The sequence below is a fragment of the Ursus americanus genome, chromosome 28 (assembly GCF_024610735.1).
Source record: "Ursus americanus isolate L20-20 chromosome 28, mUrsAme1.1.p, whole genome shotgun sequence".
In the NCBI taxonomy this organism is placed as follows: domain Eukaryota; kingdom Metazoa; phylum Chordata; class Mammalia; order Carnivora; family Ursidae; genus Ursus; species Ursus americanus.
Genome location: NC_142154.1, coordinates 19863540 through 19880487, shown reverse-complemented (window position 1 = coordinate 19880487; position 16948 = coordinate 19863540). Strand labels below are relative to the sequence as shown.

The window sequence follows — 16948 nt, the reverse complement described above, 5'->3', positions numbered from 1 at the left end:
CCCTGTTAGTCTCCAGGGCCACATGGCTGCCAGCACGCTTGGCATCCTTTTGGGAGCTCAGGACTTTAGCTCTTGCTTCCCAGCCATCCCCTGTCTGCACACTGGTTGGTGACAGGCAAAGCCTGGCAGTGACTTTTCAATGTCCAGGACTCGGCAGTGTCAGAGATTCAGTAACATCCAAACAAGTGGTTCCCTGTAGTGGAAGGAGGTGCTCTGCTCTGTGGGGTCTGTGCTGGTGTCTCTAGGTCTTCTGCTTCTCATCAGCCTCAGCCTGGAACAGCCACCCCACCCCACCCCGCCCCGCCGAGAACCGCTGGACACACACCCTGCCTCCCCAGTTGACATTGGGTTCTGTGGCTAAGGACACATAAATGTTGGGGAGACAACTAAGAGTCTCTGTGACCCTCCTCCAAGAACACACCTCAAGTCTATTTTTGGAATAAGATGGGTAGAAAGAAAATATAATACAAGAAAATATAGTACCAATTAAAGCAACAAAAATAGGATACTTAGCAAACAATTCATAATTTTCCCAGACTTTATTTGAAACTGTGCTTTGTCCTGGATGGTGTGGGACTTAAACGGCTCAGGCGGGAGCAGTCAGGCCCGGGCCCTGCCAGGTACAAGGCAGCAGAGGGGCTCACCCCATGGTGGCCGACCGTGGGGTGTTGGTGGGAAGACGGCTACCACCCAATGAGAGTCTACAGTTTCTCTCTCGTTCCTTTAAGCCCAGGCAAGGGCCCATCGCAGGCTTATGTGTGCACCCCGCACTCAGCCCTGCCACAGCCCCTCCTCTCCGGGCTGTGTGGTGCCTGTGCTTCTGGGCTGGTCTAGTGGGCTTCTCTCTGCCACAGGCCCAGCTGATCGCACAGTCCATCGGCCAGGCCTTCAGCGTGGCCTACCAGGAGTTCCTGCGGGCCAACGGCATCAACCCCGAAGACCTGAGCCAGAAAGAGTACAGTGACATCATCAACACCCAGGAGATGTACAACGATGACCTCATCCACTTCTCCAACTCCGAGAACTGCAAGGAGGTGAGCCACATGCACCGTGGGTGGGCCACGGGATGCCACGCCGCAGTGGCCTCTGCCACCCATGCTGAGCGCTCGCAGAGCCGGAGCCTCCCGGCGATGCCTCAGGGCAGCTTCCTGTGAGAGGACGCGAGAGCGAGCCCTCGAAGGGCCCTCGCGCAAGTCCCCGTCCTCACGGCAGAACGAAGTGCTGCCCAGAATGTACATTTGCTCCTGCCTTCGGAGCTGAGCACTTGTGTGTGAAATGATGTGTTGTTGTAACAAAGGAGCTGATTACAATCAGTCTTAATGACCTTGAAAATGTGCCTTTGAATGCCGCTATTACCATCTACTGGAGCTCAGCACCCAGGAGGTGTTTCTGAAAAGCATTTGAGAAGCATCTTCAGAACAGGGAACTTGGGTGCGCTGCCCAGGGGAGTTTCAAAGCTGCTAGAGGCGGAGGCCTTCGCACGGCCCGGTGTGTGCGGCTCAGGGGTCAGTAGAAAGTTCTCCTAGGACACGGGAGCAGATCCCTGTGGATGACCCATACCCTGAATGCTTGTAAATAAGTGAAAAGAAGGAATAATCGGACTGCTGCTTGAATGCATGAATAAATGAATGAATGAATGAATGCATGAATGAGTATTCCTGGCTTCTTGCTGAATGAACGACAGGCAGCTTTCTGAGACAGTGACCCTTGGGGTGGAGAGAAGGTAGGACTTTTCCAGATAAGAGCAAGAGCTGGGGGCAGATTTGAGCCCTGGAGTCTAACATTCTTCTGGCCTCCATGGGTTTGTGGGAGGTGAGACGCGCAGGAACTGGGGCGCTGGAGCCATGCTGGGGCCCGGAGGGGTCCATGCTGGGCACGGGCAGGAGGGAGTCTGTGCTCCTGGTTCAAGCTTGGGAGCCAGAGCTGCGCGAGGCCAGGCGGTAGGCGCGCAGGTCCCCAGCTCCCATCACGGGCACCTCTCGCCGCTCATTTCCTTACAGCTGCAGCTGGAGAAGCACAAGGGCGAGATCCTGGGCGTGGTGGTGGTGGAGTCAGGCTGGGGCTCCATCCTGCCCACGGTCATCCTGGCCAACATGATGAACGGCGGCCCGGCGGCCCGCTCGGGAAAGCTGAGCATCGGGGACCAGATCATGTCCATCAACGGCACCAGCCTGGTGGGGCTGCCCCTCGCCACCTGCCAGGGCATCATCAAGGTGCACATGCGGGGCCCCTGCCTTGTTTTATTCTCACTGCCTTGTCCTTTCCCCCTTGGATCGTGAAGAAACAGGTCCAGGATACCCAAGACCATACCATAGCCCTGAAGTTAGAAGGACCTGGGCTGCCCTTCGGGGTGAGAAGGGGACGTTTGGTTTCACTGATGCCAGTTCTGAGTGACATGGACCCCAGGCAAGGGCTGAGGACCCCCAGATGTAGGGTGATCTGGTGTGCATGGGACTTTTGCAGATTAGCACCGAGAGTCCCATTCCCTGGTTCCCTGGGCACATGGGAAGGGTTGGTCACCCTGCATGGGTCTGAGCAGGGAGGCTGCTCTGACCATCTGACCGTGAGCTTGCAGCTTTGGGAGATAGTGAGCTGCCAGTCCCTGCTGGGGGGTCTTCACGCCTGGTTGCTCCAGGTCTAGAAGAGCCTCAGGGCAGGAAGCTCAGAGAGGCCGCTCCAGGAGGCCTAGCACCACAGTGCCTTTGCTCTGTCCACGGTCTCCAGACAATGGGCTCTGCCTGTTTGGGGGCAGCCGTGTGGCCTTCTGTCTGCATTCTGCCCCCGTCCTCCTGTGGCTTGTTCCCTCCTCACCCGTATGTTTGTGGTGCTGGAGGACACACCTGTATCCTCCCTTGTGAGCCTGAGAGATGAAGGGCATTCTCAGGGCCAGAGCGCCCCATGAGCCAGCTCTCAGAGCCAGCCCAGAGCATCTGCCTGACGGGTGACCACCTGGAAAGCTGGACGGTAGGCACAGCAAAGGCCTCAACCCGTGGTGCAGAAGCTTGGTCTGCCTGGAGCCTCCCTCCCAGGGCTGCAGTGCCTGGGGCACCTGGTCTCCCAGGCTCTGATGGAGCTGTGGGGGGAGGGAGGCACCCACATATCCAGGCAGCTCTGAGCAGCATCAAGGGCTCATGACTGGCCAGACGAACAAGCTGGGACTGCAGCCAAATTGAGGCTGGGGCCTCTTCCCCCCCTCCCCCCAACCTAACCTCACAACCATAGCCTGGGGCGCCCGCTGACAGTCACAGGCTCTCTGGGGCCTGAGGTCACCCTTGGCTCCAGCTGGCCCAGTGTCACTGTGGACACTAGATCCTCTTGCTTTCAGATTTTCACCGAGCCCCTCACTCCCTGTCCCCACCCCTGCCATTAGCACGTTTTGTTTTGAGGAAGGCTTCTCCGTGGTCCTTCCAAACAGAAGGTGCTCCTCCTGCCTCCAGCGTGGGGAGGGCCCCTCCTGGGCCCCTCTGAGGATGACCCTGGTGCTGTCCTGTTGGTCATGCACCGTGGTGCGCAGGGCCTGGCCTCTGGCTTCATGAACAGCATGGTGTCACCTGGGTCAGATGGCCCGCACTGCCGCCTGCGGTAGCCAGCAACCCTGCACACGGGTTGCATGGAGGAACGTGGAGGCCGAGAGGTGGCTGACCCACCAGACTCGTTCCCCTGCACCCAGGGCCCCCACCCTGCTGGCCGACTCAGCTTCAGTCTGAGCCACTGAGAGTGTGCCCATTGGTGGCATTGAGGCTCCCTGTGACGCCTGCCCCGTCCTGCAGGGTCTGAAGAACCAGACGCAGGTGAAGCTCAACATCGTCAGCTGTCCGCCGGTCACCACGGTCCTCATCAAGCGGCCCGACCTCAAGTACCAGCTGGGCTTCAGCGTGCAGAACGGGATCGTGAGTCTGCCCTCTCTGCCTTGGCCAGCTCCACTGCGCATGTGTGGGCCTGGATGCAGGGGCTGGCGTGGGGGGGTGGGCACCTCTCTACCCCCCTGCTCCTGGAGCCGCTTGTGTCTGACGGCACAGGCCCTGGCGTGTGGGCACAGCTGGGCAGGAACTTTGAGCAGTTCCCGGGGCAGGCCTGGCCAGGGAGGGAGGGCTGGCTGTGGCCAAGGAATAGGCCCCTCCAGCCCTGCTCAAAGCACCCTTGTCCCCATGATGGCTGTTCCCTGCTGTTTCCAACCACTGCAGTCTGGACATATCTGGCCAATGGCAACATCTGACTCTCTATGTTCAACAAACAGATATTCACTCATTCACTCACCCATTCAGAGCCATTTGTGAGGGGCCTGTACTGTGTCAGGCACTGAGGAAGCAGGAGGGCTTCCAGGAGGAGGTGATTCTGGGCTCCAGTGAGTGTTGGTCTGCCCAAACATCGGTGCCTATTCCTCAGGCCCAAGCTCTTAGTTCAGAATTCCTGCCTTGTCTTTGACCTGTGTTTGGCTGGAGTGAATCTGTTTCCTTGGTCATTCATCGTGCAAGGTCCCTGTGGGCAAAGACCTGGCCACAGATGGAGGACAGAAGAGGCGAGGCCAATCACTTCCCGATTGCTTAAGCCAGCTTTGCGTATTAAAGAACTGTCAGGGGAGGTGGGGGGGATGTGTATGCCCGCCTGTGAGCACAGACGAAACACAGCGGGAGAACATTCTAGAAAGACAACTGTAAATGAGTCCAAATGTTCCCTGTTGCTATCTGGGAGAGTCACAGGGCCATTTCTGTCCCTTCCGTGTTAGGGTGCCCTTGCTGCTGTAACAAATACTCTCCAAATCTCGGCATACTAAGAGTTGGTTTCTCGTTCAGGTCACAGTCCACTGTGCGAGGGGTCAGGGGCCCAGACGTGCCCTCGCCTGGGTTTTGTGTCCAGCTGGCAGCTGCAGGAAAATAGAGACACAGGTGTGGCCCTTGCCATTTCTGGCCACACGTCACTGGCTGGACAGGACTTAGTCCCACACCCCACAGAACACAGGGCAGGCTGGGAAGGTGGCCATCTGGTGCCTGTGACAAAGAGGGAATGGGTGTGGGGGCATCTAGCCACCGTTGGCCATAACTTCCTAGCTGTGTGACCCTGGGCAGGTCACTTAACCTCTCTGGGCTCTCCTCAAAATGTGATTGTGAAGATTAACAGAGAAAATCTATAAAGTATACCGAGACATTTAAAGAAGGCCCCCAGGGCCCGGATTCTGCAGAGAAAGGCCCCTTAGCACTTGCACCTGGGCATGGGGGCACAGCTAGGTTGTCTGCATCCCCTTGGGGACTTCTGTCCAGGTCAATGCATCTGTCCCAGGATCTGCCCCAGTGGTGGTGTGGCCTGGCTCTGCCCTGCCCAGCCAGTCTGCATACGTGGGTGCCCTGGGCACAAGCAGCTGCCCTAAGGGCTCTGCAAAAAAAAAAAAAAAAAAAATCGCCTGGGGTCTCTGCCTGCAGCTGCTGGGAGCACTGTGTGGGTGGGCACGGGCCCCATGCTTGGGGGGGGGGGCGGGCACTAGGAGGGGCCTACGAACCTGCCTCTGACATGCTGAGCCCTCACCCAGGGTCTGCCCGGGAGCCATCCTGCTCCAGAAGTGGGACTCGCGTGTGGGACTGTGGGCCCAGGACAAGCCTGATGCCCGCCCCTCCCCAAACCCCTGCCTCTCTTCAGCTTGTCTGATTCCAACGGCCCATGGAGGAGTGTGGGTGCACGTGAGGAGCTGACTGCCACCCAGAGAGGTTTCGTAACTCGCCCCGGGTCCTGCAGCCATTGAGGCCATCTGGGACTGTGGAAGAGAAGGCTGGGGCGGGGGGGGGGGAGGAGAGACAAGGAAGGGATGAGGCTAAGTTAAGGCGAGCAGGACAGGAAGGGGACACGTCCCTGGGGAAGCAGCGGTGAGGGACAGGTACAGGGGGTCTGAGCCTTCCTTCTCAGAGACAGTGGAGGGGAGGCAGCTGGGAAGAAGGCAGGGTGACTGATGAGGGGGCTCTCCTAGGGAGGTGAAGGGGGGTAGTCTCTGCAGGTGGGGACGGGCACGCCGGTCCGTGTCAGTGGCTGAGAGGCCGAGGGCAGTGAGGAGGGCAGAGGCGTTTCTCGGAGGTTTGGGAGGTGTGGGGATAAAGGTAGCAGCAGATCTAGGCTTTTGGGGTCTTGGAGCTGGGGGGGGATTAACACCCAGTTGTGCAGACAGCATTGCCTGGGCCGTGCTCCCCGGTCCCAGATGCGCAGACAAGAGCCCTGAGGCAGAGTGCTGGTCACCTCTTCATGCATCCGCCATGGGTCCAGGGTCTGAGTGCAGGGTGTGCGTTACGCTTGGGGCCTGGGGGTGACACTGTGGATGAGAAGCAGCGGGGGGGGGGGGGCGGTTGCTCGTGGCAGAGAGGTGGGGTCCCGGGTGGCTCTTGAGGATGTCCTCCCAGCATGTGACAGCTGGCCCTGAGAGTTACCCGGGAGGGTCTCAGATAAAGCAAGCCAATTTGCATGGTTTCTCCTGCTGTGAAGCACCCCCCACCTCCCGGCTACCCAGAAAATGGGCCACAGGCAACTGCACAAATCAGTGCCCCGTCTCTGCCTGGCCCTGCAGGCACTCCTCCTGGCACTCCTCCTGCGCCTGCTCCATGAGCACACCCGGGCCGTGGACAGGTGTGGGGTGTGGGGGCTGACCCCGGACAGCGCTCAGAGGCCCTTGTATGAGGCAGCCGCCCCCACAGCCACTGCTCGGGCCATGTCCCGGCATCTGTGGTGGCTGAGACTGCCACCGGCTCCATCACTCGGCAGGGGCCTCATGGGAGGAGTGTGTGTGGGAGAATATTAGGGAGGCCTGAGGGTGCTGGCTGTTCCTGACCGAGGGCTTGCTCTGGGGACAGAAGAGCTAGGCTTTGCCCCAGCCCACCCAGCCTCCCCAGAGGGGCCTGGCCACGTAACTGTCCCCTCCCCTGTGGTCCCCTGCTGCCTTGCAGAACTGGAGCTGTCCCCTGGCTGGCACCTCTCTCCTCACCACTGTCCTCCTTGTCCCCAGTGCCAGTGAGGCTCTCAGAGGTCCCCTGCGACCCTCACTGAGCTGCACCTGGAGTCCTGGCTCCAGCTGGCCTGTTGCCGTCCCAGGCCAGCCTGTGTCCTCCGAGCAAAGCAGCTGTGACCCGGGAGCCCCTCCACCTCCACCCCGCCTGACCCAGCTGGCCTGGATGGTGGCAGGATGCCTGGCTAGGAGATGGCATTAGTTAGCTCCTGTGCACACCCGCCGTGGTTTTCTGCCTGATTACTACAGAAGCCTTTCCCATGGCAGGTGGCCGTTGTCGGTGTGCAGGGTAAGTGGTTGGATGCAGGATGTCTCAGCACATCTGGGTGCTGTCACATGAGAGGTGAGAGGGAGGGGTCCTCTGCACAACTGTCAGTGTGCACATACGTGTATGTGTGTACATACGGGTGTGTGTATGTGTGTGCATGTTTGCATAGGGCGTGCATTTACACGTGTACTTGTACACGTGTTACGTACATGTGTGTGCACACATGTGTGCTAGCCTCCTCCTGGAGCTTAGTGCAGCCTGTCTTTTCTCCAGAATGAGAGGCCCCATGTGGCTAAGAAGCTGTATTACATTTTGGAATCGGCCTCCCTCACCCCCTTTTCTTTCAGCGCCAGCTCTCTTCTAGGACATCGTTTTTTTCTTTTGTTTGTTTCAATTGTGGTAAAATCAATTAACAGAACATTTACCATCTTAACCATTTTCAAGCATCCAATACGTTCACACTGTCGTGCAACCACTTTCGAGAAGTCTTCATCGTGCAAAAGGGGAACTCTGTGCCCATCAAACACCGATTCCCCCTTCCTCTCTCCCAAGCCCAGCTTCTGGCAGCCGCCATTATACCTTCCGTCTCTCTGAACTTGACTGCTCTAGGTGCCTCATAGACAAAAGTGAAATCAGCCAGTACTTGCCCTTTGGGGACTGGCCTTATTTAACTCCCAGCCCTCAAGGTCCATCCCCCTTGTAGCCTGTGTCAGAATTTCATTCCTTTTCAGGGCTGAATAATATTCCCTTGTGGGACTAGACCACGTTTCGTTTGTCCATTCATCCCTCAGTGGACGCTGGGCTGCCTCAGCCTCTTGGTGGTAGTGAGTCATGCTGCGGTGAATGTGTTTCTCCACTCTGTCTGGTATCGTTGTTGCAAATACTCCTAGGCCCCCTGGTCTGTCTGTCTGGGGTGTCAGTCCATCGATCAGTTCTAGGAACCAGGAAATGAAGGCCACCCCACCGGGAAGCTCTTCCCACAAGCCTCGGGCATCCCTGGGCAGCTGGCGTCTGCAAGCCTGGTCCAGTTAGGGAATGGCATTTTGTGTTACCATGTCACAGAGGATGAAGGAACAGGGAGGTCAAGTAACGTGCCCCAAGGCTCCCAGCTGGGAAGTAGCCGAGCAGGGATTGGACCTGAGGCCAGTGGTTGTGAAGAGCCTGCCCACCCGTCCACGGCCCATCATCAGATGCTTGTACACGGTGCCAGGAGCAGGGCGCGAGCGTGTGCATGGGCTTGGCAGCGCTTGTGGGTGGTGCAGAGGCCAGTGTGTTTGTACCTGAGGCCCAGGGCATTGATAACCAACGCAAGTGTACACGGGGCCCTGGTTATGGCTTCAGGGGTGGGCCCGCCAGTCTCTCCTGTCACTCAGACCGCAGGGACTGCTGTGCCTCCTGACGGTGATGTGCCAAGCAGCCAAGTTCCCCTGAATCCCCTGGAAAAGTTTGCTGACATCTGAGTTAGTCTTGCACAAGTGCTTTTTCCATTTTCAGCTCCATTACACCCGAAGTACAATGCATTAGTTTGCAGACAGGCCCCGGATGACCCAGTTAGTGCTATTTCTAAACGGATCCTTCCTCTCTCTTTTCACACCACCATTCAAGAAATCAAGACATCTCCCGCTGGGAGACACCAGCCTTCTCCCCCGCACAAGTGCACCCCAGGAGGTTGGAACGCACCCTGGTTCCTGTGGGCACGCCTTATTTGGGAAGGCCAAGACCCGTGTGTGTGTGTGTGTGTGTGTGTGTGTGTGTGTGTGTGTGTGTGCGCGCACGTGCATATGTGTGTGTGTGTGCACACGGCCTTCTCCTCAGCATGTCCTGCTCCCCTTCTGTCCTCTCCCCCTGCCTGCCCCCCGGATTCCAGCTTCGGTCACCTGCCAGCATCCAGGTCCATCCTCCTGGCCATTCCTCCTAAAGGTGCAAAGCATTGTCTCCGCTCCCTCTTCACTCTGTTTCCCTGAATCTCCATGACTAGGGAACAGGCTGCCAGCATGGATGTAATGAAGACCGCACTTTCTGTGGCCTGTCCCAGCTTCTTTGCTCGGGAGCACGCTGGGCCTTGCCTGACACTTGGTCAGGCTGGGGAGTGAGCCCGGTCACCCTGAGGCACCTTTCTCAGGATCTTCAAAGAGCCAGCTACAGTGGGCACAAAATGCCTTTAAATCATTTGGCGGGGAGACAAGGAACAGAAGTTACTCCTTAATTCTCGTATGGAGAATTGGGGCAGTCAGGTGGGCCACCCTGCTTCTCTCTCTCTCTGCCAGCCCCCTGCTTGAGCCCCGTCTGACCTGAGTGCTTGGGTTCCAGAACTGTGACCCGCTGTGCTGCAGGATTCCACTTGGCTGGGCAGTCATGACCTGGGACCGTGACCTCAGTCTGCACATATGTCTTCTACCAGAAAGACAGAGATCCTGAGGGCTGGGAGGGACCCACATGGTTGAGAAAGGCCTGTGGCATCAGTGACAAGGCAAAATCCATAAAACAAAGGACAGATGGGAATCCTGCATATGGTGCCAGGGTCAGCCCGTGGTCAGTGGCCTTCTGAGCCTATTTCGGGCTTTGAAAGTTGCCACACCAGGTCCTGGGGGAGGGCAGATGGGGGGAGAGCCGTCCTGTCTAAGGGGAGCATCATCCCCCAGCAGCCTTGGAAATCAGAGGCCCCAGCCAAATGAGCAGGCCTGGCCAGGGGTTGGGTGTGAGGTGGCTGTGACACAGGCAGGAGTCCCTGGGGTGCAGGCAGCAGGGTGTTCACCACGAGGCACAGGAGAGCCTTGCCATGGAATGAAAAGAACAGGGAGGTGGGCAGAAGGGCCTGACCGTCCTGCCTGCATCGAACACCACTTGTGGTGTGCCTCCTGCCGGCAGGCCGACCCTAACAGCTTAGGGTGCTGACCCAAATCACCCTTCCCGATTCTGGGTTGGGGTCCCTGCCTTTTCAAGTACGAAGATGCCTTAAAAAGTGACCAAATCCTCAATGCGATGGGAGCTGTAATCGCAGTGTTTTCAAATTAGGGAAACCGTAAGGACAAAGGCCACCATGAATTCCATGAGGCCTTTAAATAATGGGGGGGGGGCACTCAGGGGACAGGGTCCAGCCAGCCTAGGCTGCTCCTGCCTGGCTCCGGGCTGGGCCTTCCTTATTCTCCAGCGTGGCTGGTGGGGTGCGGCCGTCCAGGGATGCTGAGCTAATGCTGGGGCAAGGGCAACCGGTGTCTGGCCTGTGCTGGCCGAGGTGCCCGGGGTCAGGTGCCGGGGTGGGGCAGGATGGGAGAGACCGGCGGTGGGTGGACCCTCAGGAAACCTCTGCCCCAGGGTTGTTGAACTGGTTGAACCTGCTTCTGCCTCTGCAGTGGGTCCCTGGAAGCAGCGTGGTGGGGAGGGACTGGTGTGTGTCCCCCCCCACCCCCCACTGCATCTCCAGGACTTAAACATCCCTCCTATGGAGCCGTTGGGGTGCAGCTGGCCCACCTTCTCCCAAGCCAGCAACTCACCCTCTGGGGTCTACCGCTGCCTCCTCGTTGTCTGGGCGGGTGTCCACCTTTCTAATGTCATGATCGTTAGTGAATTCCACACACGGGTGGCTTTCACAGACTTCACCGTCATTTCCCTGAACTCTGTTGGCTCATGAATTCATCACCTCCTTGTGAGATGGGGACAGTGACTTCTTCGCTTGTAAGAGGAGCACAGTGGGGCTGGTGGAGAATCTTCCAGAATGTGCCTCCACTGTGCAGACCACCAGCCCTCCACACTGCCCTGACACAGGAGCAGAGGCTCTGGGATGGCTGGGTGGGGGCGGATCCCCTGAGAACTGCAGGGTTCTCCCACAGGCCGCGCTGTTGACTTGTGTGTTTTAACCTAGTCCAAGTCATAAACGTCCCCATTGGCGAGTCAGCAGACCGCGTGTAGAACCATTTGTCCTGTGGGCTTCTCGCTCTGTGTGACTGATGTCCCCGCTTCCCATTTGGGGGCTGGGGCGAGCTCCTGGCGGGTGTGGCTGACCTGACACGTGTCTGCTTAGATCTGCAGCCTCATGCGAGGGGGCATCGCAGAGCGAGGAGGCGTCCGAGTCGGCCACCGCATCATCGAGATCAACGGGCAGAGTGTGGTGGCCACGGCCCATGAGAAGATAGTCCAGGCTCTTTCTAACTCGGTCGGAGAGGTAAGGCCACGTCCCGTCGTCACCTTGCTGGAGTCAGAACCGGAGTCTAGGGCCGTCTGAGCCCTGACCAGCGTCTATGCCAGAGGAGGGTTATAGGAGGTGCTCGGGAAAGCCCCCAGTCCCCTTCCCAGAAAAACCTTCCTTCTCAGGGGAGCCCGGCCTTGCTGGGACCTTGGAGCCTGCCCGTGCTGGTCATGGGCTCCCACCTTGACCTCTGCCAGTCACTCCCTCTCCAAGGGGCCCTGGGCATCAGCTGAGCCTGGCGGGCTGTGTCTCCCACCCACGGGGTGCCTGTGACAAGGACGAGCGGATGGTAGGCGGCGTTTGGCTGTTCATTCCGGCTCTGTGCGGTGGACAGGAGGGCAAAGGTGGTTGACGCGGGTTCTGGAACTGGGTCTTGCATGCTCAGTGTGGGCGCCCTGCCCTCTGCAGGACTCACCCCGCCAGGGCACAAGGCTCTGATCCGGGGTTCGCCCCTCTGCCTGCTTCCTGCCTGCTTCCTGCCCATGGAGCAGGCCAGCCGTGGCTGCTGCACCCTTTCCTACGTCGCTGGCTTTAACCTTCCCCCTTTTCTAGTTCTTTCTGGCATCAGTGCAATGCCAGCTTGAGGTGGACAAGGGTCAGAGCGGAGGGGCACAGGTTTCCTGAGGAACTTATAAGTGAACACGGTAATTTGGGGTGAGAAGGAAGGCGCTCAGAGTGTGTGGAACCCGTGTCCGGAAAGAGGCCTCCCCCAGCGCGTGTGTGCGGGTGTTAGTGGCAGTTGGGGCGTGTGAAGGGGGGAGTCAGAACGAATGGGGTGAGGGGCTCCCCGGGAGAAGCACAGGAGGCTGAGACCACTGCAGAGGTGGGTCGGGAGAGGGGCCAGTTGCAAAGGGCATGGGTGCTGGGTGGAAGTCCACATTTGATTCTCTGGGCTGCAGGGGCCCCGGGGGCTGAGCAGGGCACTGCCGGCTCAGGCTCTGTGGTGCTGGGGAGAGGGTGTGGCTTGCATCTTGGTAGCCGCGGGATGGAGCTTGGCCCCTGGGTGAGTGGGTGGGTGCTATTTCGGGGGGGGGGGGGGCTTCTGGCCACATTTCCTGGGGGCCTACTCTATTTTGTGAAACTACCAGGCTGGGGGAGGAGGCCTGTTTTCCTGGAGATTGGTGGTGGCAGATGGCTGGCTCTCAAGAGGGAGGGGGGGCCAGGTAGGTGTCATTAGCCTCCTTTTACAAATGGCTTCAAAGAAAGGAAAATCCAATTTTCCTAAGTGGATGTTTGAAATGGCCACCCCACTGGGGCGACCAGCCTCATACCTACGAAGAAACCAATCGGGTGGAGGAGAAATGTTTCCCAGTCTTCAGACCCGAGATGAATTGGTATTCGAAGAGGCACAGAAGCAGCTGAGGATGTGGCTGGGGGATGGAAGTGTCTGCCTGCCGTCTTTCAGCATCCCTGAGCACATTTGGAAAATCAGTCCCTGATAATAAGATGTGAGGTTTTGGGTGGGTTTCAGATTGAGGAATGACACAGTATTCTGATGGAAGAAACCATGTCAGGGAAATGATGGGGGCATTAAAATCTAAATTGATCCCGTAGATCCTGGTGGTGGGGGTGGGCAGGGAGCGTGTGACGCTGTGAAAACCGTCCGCACAACTGGCCTCTCTCTGGGTCGGTCAGAAGGGGGGCCTGAGATCTGCTTGCCTGAGGAGGGGCGGCCCCAGGGCGGCCACAGCGTGCCCCCCACTGCCACCAGCTGCCTCTTCTGGGCACTGGGAGGGTGAGGCCCGCAGCACCCATGCCATCCAGACCTCCAAGAGCCATGGGCATAGTCAGAGGAGATCAGATCAGCAGAAGCAGAGCCCAGCTCCTGTGTGCTTTCACTGGTTTCACTCTTCCTCCCAGAGCTGTCATGGGGGGGAGGTTGCCCCACAAGGTCAGTCCCCCTGGGGAGCCATCTTGAGCCTCGCTTGTGTACCCAGCCCGTTGGAGCCAGAGACTGAGGCCAGGCTCCGAAGGCTCATTTGCTAACCGACCCCCAAAGGATGGGGGGACGGGGTACGAGGTCCCTGGCCCTCAGTGAGCAAGTTCTCGGACCCCAGAACACTCACGTTCCCTGGCTTCATGGGAAGGGCTTCAGAGGCCTGCTCACCCCCCAGCCTGCCCCCAGCTGAGTGGGCGAACCGTAGTCACAAAAGTCTGATTTCTTTGCCCCTCTGCTGTCGGCTTGAGCTGAGGGTAAAGTGAGCACTTGAAGTGTGTGAAACCCCCTGGAGACCGGCCCGGGGAGGCCAGCTAGGAGTCTGTGGCTTTCTAACCCTCCAACGAGGTGCTCACTCCTCCTTCCTTGGCAAGCTGGGACTTGGTGCAGAAAGCCCTCAGGGGGTCCTGAAGCGAGCGGTGGCCGGAGTGTGTGTGTTCCGTTGACCGCATGGAGGGGACGGGAACTGCGAGGGCAGCCGGTTCAGGCCCTGTCTCTCGTTGACAGATCCACATGAAGACCATGCCGGCCGCCATGTTCAGGCTCCTGACGGGCCAGGAGACCCCGCTGTACATCTAGGCCCCCCAGCCTGCACCGCCCAACCCGTCTGGGTTCAGCAGAGCCGGAAAGGCTGGACCCAGGACCTGACCCCCGACCCCACAGCCCACCCAAGGATACTGGCTCCTCTGAAGGGTGTGCCCTCACGACCCAACTTTTGGTGTTTCTTTTGTTTTTTGGACAAAAGGGGTATGTCTTCATCAAAGGAGAGTCACAGGAAGCAATCTCTGTAGAACAGTCACGTGTTTTGCCCATCCTGACCCGTGTTCTCATTGCGGCGGTGAAGGGTGTTTCTTTGTACCCGTGTGTGGTGTGGACTGTGTCTTTCCTCCCTGAAGCCGTGGAGTGCGGACGTGAAGGGAGCCCTGCGAGGACAGCAAGCTCGGGCGGGGGGACAGCGGCCGTCCCCTCCTGCTCCCTCCTTTCCCTGGGGGGCTGGGTGCTTCGGGGGAGGGCGCCCTGACAGCCCCGAGGGGGCCGATGGCGCTGCTGCAGCCCGGCTCCCGGGGTGGGAGTTGTAAGTGAAGTCTGGGAACCTGTGATTGTATTTAACCAGAAGGGAGACGTTCCTGAGTTAAATAAAAGATGATGGCTACAACAGCGAAACTCCATATTTATTTAGACAATATCACGGTTTTGACTTTTACTTTGACAAGCCATTCTTGAGACTTCAGGGTTTTCGGATGGCCCACCAGCACACCTGCTGCTCCTGTCCTCACCCGAGGCTCCGTGGACTTGCGTGGGCACCCCTCCTGCCGGCCGCCTCTCCCCCTACAAGCCCCCCCACGGGGCGGGGCCCGCCGGCTCCTCCTCCCAGGGACAAGGGGCGCAGCGGCGGCCTTCTGTTTCCAATCTCTGTCTACACACACACATCCACACACGAGCTCCCCCACCCCCCAAAGCCAAAACCCACCCTGGAAGACTCTGCCACTCCCAGGGCAGCTGGTGGCCAGCGCAGATCACTGGGCGAGCCAGGTGTCACCGTGAGCAGTATTAGAGCGTGTGTAGATAACGTGAAACGTAGTCTAGTTAGGTTCATTAGAGGTCATTGTTAACTGACGTCCTTTTGTCTGGAAGTCTCTTTTTTTGGCCCCGGCCTTGAAGAATACACTGTGACTTAAAAAGCCTTACCATGCAGTAACTAAAGCTTTAGGATTACTGTATTCAAGGAGTGACCTGTGTGTTGCATGCAGCCGACCTTAGGAAGACTCGCTAATATCACTAATAAACCAGAAGTCATGATGAAAAGCGGTTTGTGTGGCTGGTTTGTTAACGGAGAAATGGATGCCCGACTTCCCTCCACCTTGACGCCTCACCCCGTGGCTCTGCGGTGGTGCCGTGTTTGCTGACAGCATCCCCTTTGGGTCTGGTGCCTCGGGGGGCTCTTTCCAGGGAGGTCGGAGGGGTGGGTGCTCCAGGCACCAGGTGTCAGGCCTGCCCCCCCACCCCATCCCAGGGAGGAGACAGGCTGCTGACAAGTTGAATAAGGGAGAGAAGGAGCCTTGCCATTTTCCTGGTTTAAATTTCAGTGATTCCAGAAGAGGTGAGTTGCATGCATCTGTAAAACAAAGTTGGACTGTCCATCCCGATGGCGTCTGCTTACCTGTAGGGTCCTTTGTGGCTTGTCACCTGGCATAGGGAGGTAGGAGTGAACATGGGCTTTGATCAGAAGGCTGGGGGTGGGATTTGTCACCCCCCGGCCCCCGCCGTTGGTCCGGGGAGCTTGGCCTGGTAGGACCCACCTCTGGCCTGCCCGCAAGCCATCTGCACTCCACGCTATGAGCTACTGACGAGGCCCTTCGCAGCTAGCCCGACATGGCCCACACCCCTGGGAGACAAGAGGCAATGTCACGTGAATAAAAGCGGGAAGGAAAGGCCCCCTCCGCTCAAAGAGCCAAGGGGTGTGTCCCTGCGTTGCCCAAGAAAGGGCAAGTGAACAGGCTCTGGAGACAAAAGCCATGGCTAGCAAGTGATGTTGGGGGGGGGGGGCGAGGTCCCACCAAATGATTCGCATAAAAAATGCAAATTAAAAAGTGCTCTGAGCCAGTGGCCTGCATTCCTCCAGGAAGCCTCGGATGTCACATGCGTGGAGGGGCAGCTGTGGGCCAGCCCCGGCGGGCACCTGCCCTCTGCCTCTCAGCCCCCAGGCCGCGGGCTCTCTGCCTCTGTCCCAATTAGACCCAGAGACACAGAGGACAGAAATAGTTTTTATTAAAACACGTTATGAAAACACCTTGAGGTACATTAAATAAATACAACCTTCAAGTTGTACAAACCGGTCTCCTGTGGCTTGAAAACAATTTCCTATAAATTCTGCCTAATAGCAGCATCTGTGAATCAATACAGCTGAGGGGCTGGGGTGGGAACACATCCATTTGGAAGCAGCTTTCTGTTACACAGTTTGTTACAAGCATTCAGTTTGCATTGTTGTCATGGGCTGAAGGAGACCTTAGGTCCTTGTGAAGGAGGAATCCCCCGCTTATTTGCCATAGAGATGGGGTCCAGAACTCACCCACCTCAGCGTCATTTTGGCCCCCGAGGCAAATGGCAGTGTCTGGACAGGCTCTGGCCCCCACGCTGAGCTGACCCCACCTCGGTTGTGGGGAAAAGGCAGGGAGAGTGCCCAGGACCCAGGCCTGTGCGGGGGCGGGGGGGGGGGGTCCCTGCAGGTGGGGGCCCCGGGCCTTAGGTTCCCGGAACAACAAGGCTCTGCCCGGTCTGCTGATGCTGTATTAGGAGGAGAGATGGGAGACGGTGCACCAGCAAGGGGAAGCAGCTTCCCCCCCGGCCACGCACCCCCATGGTCTGGGCTTGGGGTGCTCGCTGCTGGGCTCCTCGCCCCCGGATGCCACTGAGCAGAGCAGGGTCTCTAAAACTGGCCAGTCGGGTCCCTGGCTTGTTCCTAGTGGCTCTAACTGGCTCTTCTCTCTTACTGGGACCTCCTCCCAAGGCGGGCCCCTGGGCCCTGCTAGAGCCCATGTGGGCCACCTGGGGCCCCAAGCAGACGGGCAGAAGGTTCTA

The 16948-nt window shown here is 58.4% G+C and overlaps 1 protein-coding gene across 2 annotated transcripts in view; it reads left to right on the top strand.

The window, feature by feature from the left end:
• Window positions 1–15175, top strand: part of APBA2 (amyloid beta precursor protein binding family A member 2) — a 235930-nt gene extending 220755 nt beyond the window's left edge. For both annotated transcript variants that reach the window (XM_045795359.2, XM_045795358.2), the window contains 5 exons: window positions 855–1034; window positions 2001–2213; window positions 3771–3890; window positions 11269–11409; window positions 13877–15175. In XM_045795359.2, the coding sequence (XP_045651315.2) occupies window positions 855–1034; window positions 2001–2213; window positions 3771–3890; window positions 11269–11409; window positions 13877–13948 (726 nt within the window). In that variant the 3' untranslated portion in view covers window positions 13949–15175. The remainder of the gene's footprint in view (window positions 1–854; window positions 1035–2000; window positions 2214–3770; window positions 3891–11268; window positions 11410–13876) is intronic.
• Window positions 15176–16948: the final 1773 nt, after the last annotated feature.